Source organism: Sceloporus occidentalis, unplaced genomic scaffold (assembly GCF_023333645.1).
Source record: "Sceloporus occidentalis isolate IW3139 unplaced genomic scaffold, rSceOcc1.0.p SCAF_3, whole genome shotgun sequence".
Classification (NCBI taxonomy): domain Eukaryota; kingdom Metazoa; phylum Chordata; class Lepidosauria; order Squamata; family Phrynosomatidae; genus Sceloporus; species Sceloporus occidentalis.
The window spans coordinates 79,705,024-79,718,713 of record NW_028316983.1 but is presented as its reverse complement, the minus strand read 5'-3'; the positions used below and the strand labels follow the sequence as shown (position 1 = coordinate 79,718,713).

The 13,690-nt window shown below is 40.6% G+C and overlaps 1 protein-coding gene across 6 annotated transcripts in view; it reads left to right on the top strand.

The window, feature by feature from the left end:
- Window positions 1-13,690, top strand: part of LOC149316286 (coiled-coil and C2 domain-containing protein 1B-like) — a 50,605-nt gene that overhangs the window by 5,740 nt on the left and 31,175 nt on the right. For 5 of the 6 annotated variants that reach the window (XM_089515137.1, XM_089515139.1, XM_089515140.1 and 2 more), the window contains exons 3-8: window positions 534-666; window positions 3,192-3,292; window positions 7,000-7,116; window positions 8,501-8,632; window positions 10,091-10,397; window positions 10,611-10,735. In XM_089515137.1, coding sequence (XP_089371263.1) covers window positions 534-666; window positions 3,192-3,292; window positions 7,000-7,116; window positions 8,501-8,632; window positions 10,091-10,397; window positions 10,611-10,735 — 915 coding nt within the window. Of the gene's footprint in view, window positions 1-533; window positions 667-3,191; window positions 3,293-6,943; window positions 7,117-8,500; window positions 8,633-10,090; window positions 10,398-10,610; window positions 10,736-13,690 lie in introns of those variants that run through there. The other variant, XM_089515142.1, reaches the window with a different exon arrangement.

Here is a 13,690-nt window from a genome sequence, read left to right as displayed (position 1 = left end):
GAACGAATTACTTTCGTAACCCGGGGGACCACTGTAGTTCTGTTTTTTTCTTGTGCCAAAGTGAAGTTGCAAGCATAACAACAGTTGTCTGGTGCAACTTGAGTGTTCAACACCAGGCAATCTCCTTTCTCCCAAATCTCCCCAACTCCAAGATGCAGAATAACTATTTCCTTCTCCTGACCATGACCTCACAATTTCTGGAAAGCTGATGTCTGTAACCTCACATATCTTATAAGATTGTTGTTAGTGTAAAGATGAAGAAAAGAATGATGTATACTGTCCTGAGCTGCTTGGAGGGAAAACGTTGTAATGAAAAAAAAATCTGCAGGTACATTTATTAAAATGCGAATAAAATTTCTGAATAAAATCTGTACATTCAGGTGGTAGAAAAGCACATTTATTTAATATTGTAAGCCTAGTTTTGACACACAATATAGATTTTTCTTTGAACTAAATATGGTAGCTCCAATTATTGAAAACAATAGTATAAATTTCCCGTTTTTACTAAAGTGGCTCCCCACTCCTGTTATCAGCTTGGACTTTTTGTAGAATTTAATCCTGAAGAAGTTATGCTAGATCTTGAGGATGATGAGAGCCTAGAAGCTGAATTGGCTGCTATCACTGGAGAAAACTTGCCTTCTGGGAAGTCAAAACCTAAAAGAAAAGGTAAGCTTATTTACTCGAAAATAATGTTTAACGTGAAAGGACATCCATTTGGAATTTGCATTAGGCTATATATACAGGCTATGAGTATGTCCTACTTACTTTGGGCATGCATCTGTAGAGCTGAACCACACACATCATGGCTTTTTGTTATACAATTACAATTAAATTATAATTAAAAATATATACAACAGCATTTCATAGAGCCCTTCTACATGTCACTGTTTAGGAGTAAGCTCAGAGGAACTCAATGAGATATACCCCAAGAAAGTACATATAACAAAGGCAGGCAACTTAGGATGCTCCAAATTTTGTTGGATTTCCACTCCATCAGTTGTGGGGTGGAAATGTTTTGCCATCAGTTGAGTTTCCACTCCATCGGTTGGGTTTTTATTCTACCTAGCACAGCCTGTGGTTAAGGGTGATGGTAGCTGCAATTCAACAATATCTGGAATACCCCAGTATCTGCTTGCCTGCCTTCCTCACTGGAGTTTGCTTGGGTTTTGTTATTCCATAGTGATTTAGAATCAGACAAATATTTGTGAAAGCTGCAGTAGCAAACACTGAAGTGAGCAGTAGGAGTCAAATGGAGCAGTTGAGAATAAAGATTGGACAGATGGCAGAGTGTGATGGAGGAGATGATGATGATGATACAAAAGTAGGAGAGGATGAGCTATATATAAAGATTTAAAACTCGTGACTGAGAGTTTACAAAGACAGTTGGAGAGAAATGGACTGCTATGGAAATGATTTGATCGATAGTGGTTTTGCAGCAAAGCTGGTAGACTAGGAATTAGATTTTTTAAGCTGAATCTGAAAGGGACCATATTTTAGATTTTCCACCTAGCCAGATGTACTCTCAGTGGCCAATTACATTTCCCATCTTATTAAAATCAGGTCACTAAAATTTAGATTTGTGATGGAATTAGAAAAAAAAAGATACTTGGATCAAGAAGGTGTTTTCCATGAATGAAAGCTTTTGAGCCATTGGTGGAATAAGTGATTTTCATCAAGTCCCCTCCTTCTTTGGAGACCCCTATACTTTGCAAATATCTCCTCTGGAGGATCTTGTAGACCAGCATGGGAGGTAGCACCATTGGCTACTAAGGGAAGAAATGTACCACTTTACACAGGCTATATTGCCCTGAGCCCAACTCTAGGTCCAGCCTGTGGCCTAAACTGCTTCATAAATGTTGCTTTCTTAAAAAGGCACTTCAGTGGTGCAAGAGAAGTAGAAGATAGATTGAGAAAGAAAGGAGAATTCTTTATAACAGGGCACAAAGAAAACCTGAAAGTAGACTTATTCAAGTTACGTTGCATGTAGTATAAGTAGCCCATGCTGCAGGAAAGGTCAGGTATATGGCTAAATATGTTATTAGTTAGAGTTGACCCTACCATTGGGGTATCATGAAAGAACAGCAATCTGTTAGTTGTTTAAGTTTTTGTTTTATATTACTTAGGAGGATAGGGGCTTTTGGAATAATAAATGAGACACCAAAATAACTCAGCTGCTCAAGTGCTCTGAATTTAAATTCTTTGTCCAGGACAAGGGCAAGTTGCTTTGGGTCATTCCCCATCTGTCTCCACATCTGTCTTGCTTCTAGATGCTGGCTTTAGCTTTGTTCTGGTAGAAGATCACTTTTTTTACAATGTGGATAGGATATGAGGCTGAAAATGTTCTTGAGAAGCCTCACTTATTTTTAGTAGCAGCATTCTGCCAGGGAAGTCTGGTGCAGTGTTGATATGGCCCTGTATGAGCAAGGCTGTATTGGTTCATGACAGTGGGTCTTTGGCCTTTGGACTCACGAGACATAGTGGTGATAATTTGGGGGGAAATTACAGCAGTCTAGACACTAGAGTAAAGGCTACTTAATTTGATCCTGACTCTGCCCTTTTTGTTTGCATTGTGGTATTTCATTTCATTGACTTGGGTATAGTCCTGCTTCCAGTATAAAAAGCAGGCAAAGTTGCTTGATTAAAAACAAGTACTGTATTCACAGTTTTTGATGTTACTAAGATGCAGACAAATAGCCTTCTGTTAGTTTCCTTTTCAGGCATAATTGTAAATGTTAACCATTTATATGTCAATTGGAGCATTTTCCCTTGTGCCTTCTACTTAGCAAAACATTAGATGTTTGAGGTGCGGCTTGATTGGCTAAATATGAGTTAGCAGCCATGCTCATTTTGCAAACTACCCATCTCCAGCCTGGTTCCCTCTAGATGTTTTAGACTGTACCTCTCATCAGCTCCAGCTAATTTAGCCAGTAGTTAGGAATTGTGGGGATGAAAATTTAATAAAACACCTTGAAAGAAAAACTATCTTGAATTGTTCACATGTCCCCCCTCCCCATAATTTCCTAGAATATCTATAGAAGGAAAGCATGGAAAGAAGCTGATAAATACCACATTAGTTTTTTTTATAAGACTAAAGAAAATCATTTCTTATATCTGATTGCTGTAATTATAAGATTTACAGCCAGAGATTCTTTCACTGAATCTTAGGATTTCTCCCTTTGGATTTTTACCAGACCCACTTCCAATGGATCATATTGAAAAAATGGCTGCTGAGTGCATGAAGGACCTGAACGAAGATGATGATGAAGGTCTGGAGGAAGATACCGAACTTTTGGTATATATGGGATTCTCTTGAAAGGCTGCTTTTCTTAGTGCAGAGGAAGAGACATAAGCGCCTTATAGGAAAGGGTGTATGTAGCTATACTCCACAGACGTGATGGCTTGGTACACTGTTGTGGAAAGGAATATTCTTGTTGATATTAGGCTATAGTAATTGTGGTTCAGGGTTTTCTGAAGAATAGGAACTGCCATCCTTACCTGCACTTTGTATTTCCCCCTCAGACTGAAGCAGAAGAGGCAATGTGTCCATGTAGTTAAGAAACTGTGATATTCCTAAGGTGAACCTTTGGTGAAATTCCTAAGGTGAACAGCTCAGTTTGTTTTGTTGTTTGTTTTGTTGTTAACTGCCTTTGAGTTGGCCCTGATTCATGGCAACCACATGGATGAAACATCTCCAAGTCCCCCTATCCTCCACTGCTGTACTCAATTGCTGTAGATTCATGCCTGTGACCATGGACCAAATTCAGATATGGCATTATAAAGTATAATGGCGAAATGTCCCAAGCAATATACTTACTGATTTTATAAGAACCAAGCTTTGTTCACAGTATGAAGCAAACCTTGCTAACCTTTCATACATAAATGTCTTTTTGAAAAAACGGCAACAGCCCTGAAAGAAAGGAGCTTAAAGCTTGCTAGTTTCTCTGGGCTTGTTTTTATAACTGTTTTCCACTCTGAAGTAGATTTACAGTGGATCCATCCCATCTTCAGAGGTTCAGTTTGATTTGATGTGCATGTGGATGCAACATATGCACGTTCTGCCATTGAATACTATGGGCTATGGTGATCCATGGTTGGTCAAATCCATGGATCACCCGTTTGTCAATACAAAGCTTGGTCCACTGTACATTATCCTTATACTGTATTAAAATAAATTTCTTCAAGACAGAGCAGTAAAGCAATTTAAGTGAATGTAATACCATAATCAATAAAATCTGGGTCAGAAATATCATTAGAGCCTTTTGAATGATATTTTTTCCCATTAGCCAGTTTTAAAGTTTGCAAATCCCAAACAGAATCCAAGAAAGAATGTAGAAACTTATCCTGAAATGTTTTCTACTAATAAGAAACACTAACTCACTTACAGGAACATAGCAGAAAAAGTGTGTGCAAGACTGTTCCACTTGTTTTCTTTATGGCTGCGAAGTACTCTAGAAATAACTTCATATAGAAGTGCATTTTTGTCTAGAACCACAAAAGTTCTTGATTGACTGGGGAGTATATTGCCCTTGAACGATGTGTTTTAGCTGATGGTCTAGCATGTAAAATAAATACACCACACTTCTCCCAGTTCAAAAAAGTTTTGAATGAAATTGTTTTCTTGCTGATTCTGATTAGGTAAGGGTTGGCATAGTATATGAACAGCATGTAGGGTTTTCATAGAATAACCTCTTTCTATTTCAGAAAATTATGTTTATCTTTGTCAATTGAGACAGATCCCTAATCCATGCATAAGGCAGGTTTAAAAAAAACAACAACAATGTGCAGTTTGACATAAGAGGACTGGCATTTGCTTCAGAGTAAGAGAGTTCAAAGCCCTGTCATTGAACGGTAGCAGTTGTATTAAATAATAATAATAATAATAATAATAATAATAATAATAATAACAATAATAATAATACAGCTTGCCCTTGGTTGAATCTATGGATGATGAATCCATGGATATGGAAGGCCAACTGTAATAATTTCTAATCATTTGTATCTCATTTTTCTCCCAAAATTGGGACTCAAAGTAGCTTCCAATTTTAAACAACCATACAATTAAAAACATACGAAAAGTGAACATTAAACTAGAATTAAACTGATGTAGTCTAAACAGGAAGGCATGTAACACCTTGGTCAGATCGGGCATCTTAAGGAACAGGTGCAGTTGGCACACAAGTTTGAAATGTTTAAAAGTACTCCTGGCCACTGCAGAATCCTGGGCCTCTAGGTTCAAAGCTGAGTCCAGGAACACACCCAGAGTGTGAACCTGTGTCTTTCAGAAGGAGTGTAACCCCATCTAACAAAGACTGAACCTCTATTCCATGATCTGTCTTTCAACTGACCGGGAGCACGGAAGTATTGTCTGGATTAGGTTTCAGTTTATTCACCCATATCCAGCCCATTACTGATGATAAGTACTATTTTGGAATCAATATAAACTCCTCAGATTAGAATGGAAAGGAGTAGTACAGCTGGGTGTTATCTCCATATTGGTGACACCCCACCCTGAAATTCCAGACAACCTTTCACAGTGGTTGTATGTAAATGTTAAATAAAACTGAATCCTGAGAGACCTCACATGCCAAGAGCCAGGGTGTCAAACACGAGTCTCCCAGCACCATCTTCTGAGTTTGCACCTCCAAGAAGGAAAGGATCCCCTGTAAAATAGTACCTCCAATTCCCATTCCAAGAGGTGGTCCTTAAGGATATCATGGTAGATGGTAAGCTGCTGAGAGGTCCCTAGAACCAACAATGGCACACTTCCCCATTATACACACGCATACCTTACCCATTATAGAGGGATTTTTGAACAAAGGCCTAAGAACTGACTCCTTTAGGGAAATTGTAACTCTTGCCTTGTTGTAAGGAAGCATTCACTGCCCCCCTCAGCCCTGCCCCAAGCCTGTTTAATAGGCCAGAAAGAGTTAGGATCTGGCACACATGTAGTGACTCTTACCTCTCCAAGGATCCTATCCACATCCTCAGGTTGCACTAATTGAAAAGTATCTAGCCCTAGACAAGCAGGAACCATGGTTACATCCACTACAACTGTGTCAACTACAGCATCCAATCTAAAGCAGGCATAAGTGATTTTTATCTGCAAAGTGCTCTTCAAGTTCTTCACAGCTGGCTGTTGAGTAGTCTGCATTTTGTACTTAAAGACCAGTGTGTAAACAGATTTGCTGGACAACTCCTTGCAAATGTGATGGTGGCAGCAAAAAAAATATTTTTTTTCTTCCTACACTGTCATGGAATAGGTCTTCAAATAGGCTGTAGCCCATTTTTGATCAGACTTGTCCTGAGTCTTCTGCCAATGTCACTCTACTCTTCATTTCACTTGCTTCATTGTCGACAGCTTTCCGGAAAGCCACAGGGCCGGTTTGACTACACTCCGTAAGAGGGGATGCTCAGGAGCAGTTGTATCTACTGTCCTGGCCATTTTCCCATTTTAGAACTCAGCCAGAGCTTTGACAGAATTGCCTGCTGAGGTGACAGGAAAATCCCCAAGAGGAATCAGAATCCATCAGCCTCCTAGGGCAGAGCATCTTAATCAGTCCTAAACCCCTACAGAGCTTCTGTGTCCCTGTGAGTCTAAACCTGACCAAGTAATGACATATCTATAGAAAGATTCTCTACACCAAGATCATCTTCACCCCAGCCACCACAGAAAACAAGATCCACAATGTGCTCAGAAGCATGAGTAGGGCCAGATATCTATCACAGATGGGCCTGTGGAGGCTATGAGGTCCTGAATCACTCCCAACAGGGCAGTCTCAGCATAGATGTTGAAGTCCCCCAGCACTATTAGCTGCAGAGAGTCCAACCCTGAGATAGAAAGGGAGACAGTTGAGCAGTGAGGTGGGCAGCACAGCAACAGAATCCCTATTCTTTCCCAGCTGCACAATTTTAAGTAGGTTTCCTGTGGTTCCTTTTATTACAGAACTTAAAATAGACACAACTGTTCTGTAGGAACAATGGTACTGATTTTTACTCTAGGCAGAGTTGCAGGAGGTTCTAGGAGAGGAAGATGGAGGAGGTAGCAGTGAGCATGAGACAGAAACAATGGAAGTGTCTCCTGTAACCAAAGAAGAGCATACCAATCTTCCAACACAGGTAGGTGAAAGTTCTTACTTTAAGCCTGAAAGTGTTATGGGGATGGAAAGAAACATACAGATGATCACATCTCCCCCTCTGGTCCTCCAATGCCTTAATTCCACCAGTCTGCTAACCTGATGCTCTCTCTGTGTTTTGGATTCCAGCCCACTATGATCCTGAACCGTTAGCCATCCTGGCTGGGGTTGCTGGAGCTTTTTGACTATTGGGGACACTTACTTTCCTAATCCTACATTTGATATTGTTTTAAAAACTTCTCTATTGGGAACATCACACTGCACTGTGTTTTACTTTTATTGTAGCGAGGTTTGAAAGCTCACTGACATTTTCAAAGTGGGATGAGGGATTATATGTCCAAATTTTTTTGCTGAAGTTTTTGGTATATCCTTCTTTATGTTACATAGTTAACTGAGTTACAAACTGGGTCTCCTGAAAAGGTTAATTTTGAGAACATAATCAAGCAGGCTACAGAGCTGGTGACCTGGTGTCCTCCAGATGTATTGGACAATAAATGAAGGAATGTCTGACCATTGACCATGGTAATCAGTGCTTACAGGAGCTGTAGTGTAAAACACCTGGAGAGCATCATGTTGCCTATCACTGCTGTATGTAGACAATGCAGGAAAATATCTATCTCTGTTGGATATTTGCAGAAGCAGTGTTGGAAATCTGGGCAGTAGGTTTTCAGTAGAAGTAAAACAGTGTAGCTCAGCCCAGAAAGTTAGCTACTCTGATTTAGGGCTTATTTGGTTGTTATTTTTTTCCACTTGAGTATATTTGGTGAGTTTTCTGTATCATTTCTGTTAGCTAAAAGTTTCAGGTTTGATGATCAATGATGCTATTATTTATTTACATTGGCAGCTTCTTAACAGTGTTTTGTTCATGGTTAAGTGCTAACATCTTTCCGTATATGCTTGAATATAACATTTGCTTTGTGTCTTTTCCATCTCCAAATGGAAAGAGAATTTTTAAGCAGCCTTGATGAAGAGAACTACTTGAACACTCATAGATGCGGGCAAAAAGCTATTTTATGCTCTAGCATAACCATGCAGCCAATATTTGCCTGAAATGACTAAGAGTTTCTCACTATATTCTCTCATCTTTTCACTAACCAAATGTTACTCTGTGGCCCTAATGTCTTCTGAAGTATTCCACCACTCCTTCTTTGGCTGACAGCCTAGAGGTGACCTGTGGAATTTTTGCAGAAGAACAAGGGCTGTCCTGTTCAGGAGCAATGGTTTAACTGACTGTGTCTAGAGTCCTAGCTGTGTATTTCTCATAGTGTTTTTGTGCTGCTACCTGAATGTCTTCTTGGAGTGAAATTCTGTAGAGCAAAAACATATTTCCCCCCTTATTTTATCCTTTATTTTTATAATTCCTTGAGATGACTCCTGGTATTTCCAGTGAAGTGGAGCAAACAATAGAAGAAAGGATAGCTAACTATAAGGTGGCAATACTGAATGCGAAGGAAGCTGGTGAGAGTGCCAAAGTGCGGCGATATGAGCGGGGCCTCAAGGTAGGTTGGATTCATTGGCCACAGCTCTCCTTTCTTTCAGTGGAAGAGTTGATCAAAACAAGCTGGGCTTGTATCCCAGCAATTAATTGCAATAAATGTGTGGAAAGGAGCAGGAGGTGCCATCCATGTTCATTTGTATAGTTCAGCTGACTACTAATCATGTTCTGCCGTATCTTTTTATATAGACAGTGTTACGTGAAATAAATGAATCATTTCTATTAGTGTTTCTCATCACATAATGAGAAAATTCAGTGGTGGTGGTTTTGTATTTGGCTTGTTTATTTGCACTTCAATTGGCAGAAAGTGGATTTTATTAAGGTTATTCCACTGCTTCCAGATTTTTAAAAATCTAGTATAAGCTGTAGCATGTCTAGAGGAGCGCGACCAAAATGGTGAATGGTCTGGAAACCATGCCTTATGAGGAACAACTTGGGGATCTGGGGATGTCCAGCCTAGCCTAGAGAAGGGACAGTTAAGAGGTGATATGATAGCCCTGTTTAAGTATTTGAAGGGGTGTCATATTGAAGATGGAGCAAGCTTGTTTTCTGCTGCTCCAGAGACTAGGACACTGAACAGTGGATGTAAGCTACAGGAAAAGAGATTCCACCTAAACGTTGGGAGGAATTTCCTGACAGTAATAGCTATTCCACAGTGGAACACACTTCCTCAGAGAGTGGTGGAGTCTCCTTCTTTGAGGTTTTTAAACAAAGGCTGGATGGCCATCTGTCAGGAGTGCTTTGATTGTGTGTTCTTGCATGACAGAGGCTTGGACTGGGTGGCTCTTGTGGTCTCTTCCATTTTATGATTCTTAATAACCTGTTGGTTGAAAGGCTCCTATATGTGTCATCCTGGATTTTTTTTTTTTTTTTTTGAAGTTTCAGCTAGTCACTTGGCAGATAAATGAGTTTATTTAGCTGCTGTACAAAAATTGGTGGTGCTCTACTCTGAGTTTATGCCTTATTTTAATCTCATATGTTTATTGGGATTTACATCATGTTTAGGCTTTATTTTGGTTAAATGAAGAATTCATGCCACAATACTATATACGTTGATCTAAGAGATGTTTTTTAAATTGTTTACTTGTGAGTAAACAAGCATAAGATTGTTCTGTTAATGTAGGAGCTAGAAAGTCATAACAAAATCCAAACAAGTTTTAGAAATGTCTCACAACTTGAGTTTGCTGATGATCTTGGATCAATATGGTAGCGGTATCTGCAAGGGAACATCTACTTGCAAAGGAGTAGGAAATACAGTAATTGTTGGGTTTGTTTGTTTGTTTTGGTTTGGTTTTTTTTTGTCTTTCCTGTAATACAGTAATGTACAGTTTGGTTGTTTCTCTGTTTATAGTGGGACATGAGTTACCTGTGTTTCCATTGTAAATAGGTAAATGAAAGAAGTTTGATCATATGAGGTAAGAGTTCCATTAATCAGTTGACTTTGTCTCTCATTCCATACTAGGCATTGGAAGCCATGCTAACTGCAGTGAAGAAAGGTAAAAAAGTGAACACAGAAGAAATGCCACCACCTGTAGCATCTGGAAAGAACTCATTGGCAGCACTACAAGCCATTGATCATAATGACTTGCCTAAAAGCTTAGGAAATGAAGATGAAGTTACGGTATGTGAACAGGAGGACAAGGAAGGCTCTGCAGAAGATCATGAATTAAAGAACTCCTGTAATCTGGAAAACTCTGAGAGCACAACTAGTCTCCAAGGCCAGGATACAGATATGGATGTTCTGGGAACCGATGCCACTTCAGAAAACAGTAAGTAGTATAAATACCATAAATAAATAAATAGGGTGGTCCTTTTCCATGCAGCAAATCCGTTCAGCATATTGGGGGGGGGGGGGGGGGAATTAAATCATTTTGTTGCTTGTCTCTTCCAGGGAGGTGGGCCAAACTCAGAAGGAAGGAACAATTGTTCTTCATGATGTCTGTAGAGGTTGTTTTATTTGCTGGCTTTATTGTCTTGTTCAGATTCCCCAAACCTTGGCACACGAGCACTGCTTGTCACTCGAGAGAAGGAATATAAATTGGCGGCGCTGAAGGCTAAACAGAGAGGTCATCTTGAGAAGGCAAAAGAATATATGAGGACTGGGAAGGTGAGGCATCATTCTTCACAAGGAACGGAAACTTTTTGCAAGCTTGAATTTGTGCTAGATATCTTGAATTCACTAGAATAGATATTCTTCTCTCTATGAGCTCAAGTTTCACTTCAGCATGGATATTCTCTGTGAAGCTGCAATAGAATTTATCATATGTGGTAGAGCCTTGCACTGACTAGCATTGCACTGAGTCAGGAATGGGTGAAAATGAGAATTCAGATTCATAATTAAGTTCTGCTTCATGGTATGGTGATCATGATGAAATATTGGTTCTTTCTTTAGAGCAAAAAGTCTTAATTGTATCACTGCTGAAATAATCATGCATTCGAAAATCCATGTTTTGTGACCAGGTAAACCAAATTGGGCCATCAGAATGATTTATTTAGATGAGAAAAGTTGTGTAATTCTCCATAGTAGCTTCCATGGGTTGAAGGATTATATCAGCCCACCAAGATTTTTAGTGGCCAATCAGACATTTTCTCATGCCACCTTTTTTCCTCCCAGGCCTCCATTTTGGTTTTGGTCTAAAAATGATAGTGAATTCTAATTCTGATAAAAGCCGTCCCTCAGCAAAAAGAGCTCTAGGGTGCTGAAATCACTAGCTGAAGGTTTCTGAGGGGGCAAACTGCTAATCTGAGGCCCAGACGTTGGGATGATTAGGGGACTCTGGAGGCTACAAACACAGCTTTGGTGGCAACATGTAATCCATGGGCCCCATTGCTAGGGTTGCCATAAGTCAGGACCTCCAAACTGGGACAAATGTAGGACAAATGCAGGACAACATTTTCAAATGTAGGACACATTTTTTAAAAATGGAGGACACGTGAAGAAATTGAGGCTTTTTTAGAAATGTTAATAGAAATGCATGTTTCTTAGGCATGATCAAAATGGAGGACATTTTGACATTATTCATAGACAGATTGCAGAAATTTACTTCCCTTTCTGGCCACCCCCCTCTCCCCATTCCAAACAGCACATTTGGGCATTGAACACTGCTTTATTTTAACATTGCCTCTTGCATATTTCAGAGGCTTATTCCACAACCAAACCCTTTGGTCAAGGGACTTTGGTTTTTCTTCATTTTGACTTGTTTTGTCCGTATTCCTCCCCACTAAATAAAGGAGACATGAAATGGAGTTAATGGGTACAAGTTGTTAAACAAAAAAGTCTTGTGAGACTCTGTGGGCAAGAGGTGCACCATGTTAAGAACTGCATTAAGCACACTTAGGCTGCTGCCACACTGCTTTCACTCTCATCACTCCATCCTATGGAATCCTGGGATTTGTAGTTTGTTGTGGTGCCAGGGCTGGGCTTTGAAATCTCAGGCATAAGAGAGGCAAAAGGCTTGGGCTGCATCTACACTGGAGAAATAATCTGGTTTGAGACCACTTTAACTGTCTTGCCTGAATGCTATGGAATTCTGGGAATGGTGGTTTGTTCCAGCACCACAGCAGAATGGCAGTTAACCCCTGGAAAGATCTCTGACCAAGGTGACCAATGCCCTCACCCCAAAATGTAGGGCACCCAAGCAAAAAAACGTAGGACATGGCCAAAGATAAAAGCTAAAAACACCCATGTAATTATAAATCCATGCTTCTTAGCCATGATCCAAATGGAGGACATTTTGAAATTTGACAGAAGAGGACATGTCCTGGAAAAGGAGGAGGATGCCTGGTCACCTTGTCTCTGGTCCAAAATACACTGCTGAAATAAAACATAGCTGGACTGAAATGCCCAGAGTTCCTCACCAAAAGCTGCATCCACACTGAGGAAATAATCCAGTTCGAGAGTGATTTAACTGTCCTGGCTTAGTGCTGGGGAATGCTGGGAATTGTAGTACACTGTGGCCCCAGAGCTATCTCTGACAGGGAGTCCCATAACCCTCCAAACTTAGTTGAACTGCAGTGCCCAGAATTCCTCCCCAGGTGCATCCACACTGAAGAAATGGTCCAGTTTGAGACTGCTCAGTGCTGGGGAATCCTGGGAATTGTAGTCTATTGTGGCCTCAGAGCCATCACTGACAGAGAAGTCTCAATGTCTCCCAAACACTAGCATTCCCAGGATTCCCTAGCATTGAGTTAAAGCAGTCTCAAAGTGGGTTATTATTCCTGCAGTGTGTGAGAGAGATATAAAAGCTAGGGACTGAATTCATTTGGAGGATCTCTGTGTCCAAAACACACTGCTTGGACTGCCAGGGCTCAGTGCTATGGAATCCTGGGAATTGTAGTCTATTGTGGCACCAGAGCTCTCTGACAGAGAAGGCCAAATGCCTCACAGACACCAGAATTCCAGAGCATTGAGCTTTGGCAGTTAAAGGGGTCTCAAAGTGCAGGGGGGGGGGGAGAGAAAAGCCAGGGAGAGTGAATGAGAAGCTCATCTTGGCTGTGGCTACTCTGAGAGGAGGAGGAGGAGGAGGGAGGGAGGGAGCGAGCCAAGGGAAGTGGCCAGGACCATCAGCCTCCTCTCTTCCACCGCAGACTGCTGGCAAGAGGCTCTGCCCCCAGGCAACACCTCCTCTGTGGACCATTCAGCTTCCTTTTGTCAAAAGAGCTCTGGTGCCACAAGAAACTACAATTCCCAGAATCCCATAGCACTGAGCCATGGATGTTTAAGGGGGGGTCAAACTATTTCTGCAGTCTTTTGCTACCCTAAAGCTACCCCTGTTTACAAGCAAGGCAAAATCTCTTCCTTCACCAAGCCATTGAAAACCAACCCAAATGGAGGGCTGATTGCTTCTTTCCCATTGGTCAGCTTCGGGAGAAATTTGCATATTACAAGTAAAGGTGTTTAGGGCCTCAAAAACGATCCTGTGATAAAGAATTACAACAATACTGAGTGGTATACATTTAAAAGAGGAGGCATTTAGACTCCCAGGGAAACAGGAACCATTGATGGCCTTTTTTTTCCTCACTGTAACCTGGAAAGCAATGCCTCTTGCAAGACATATATACC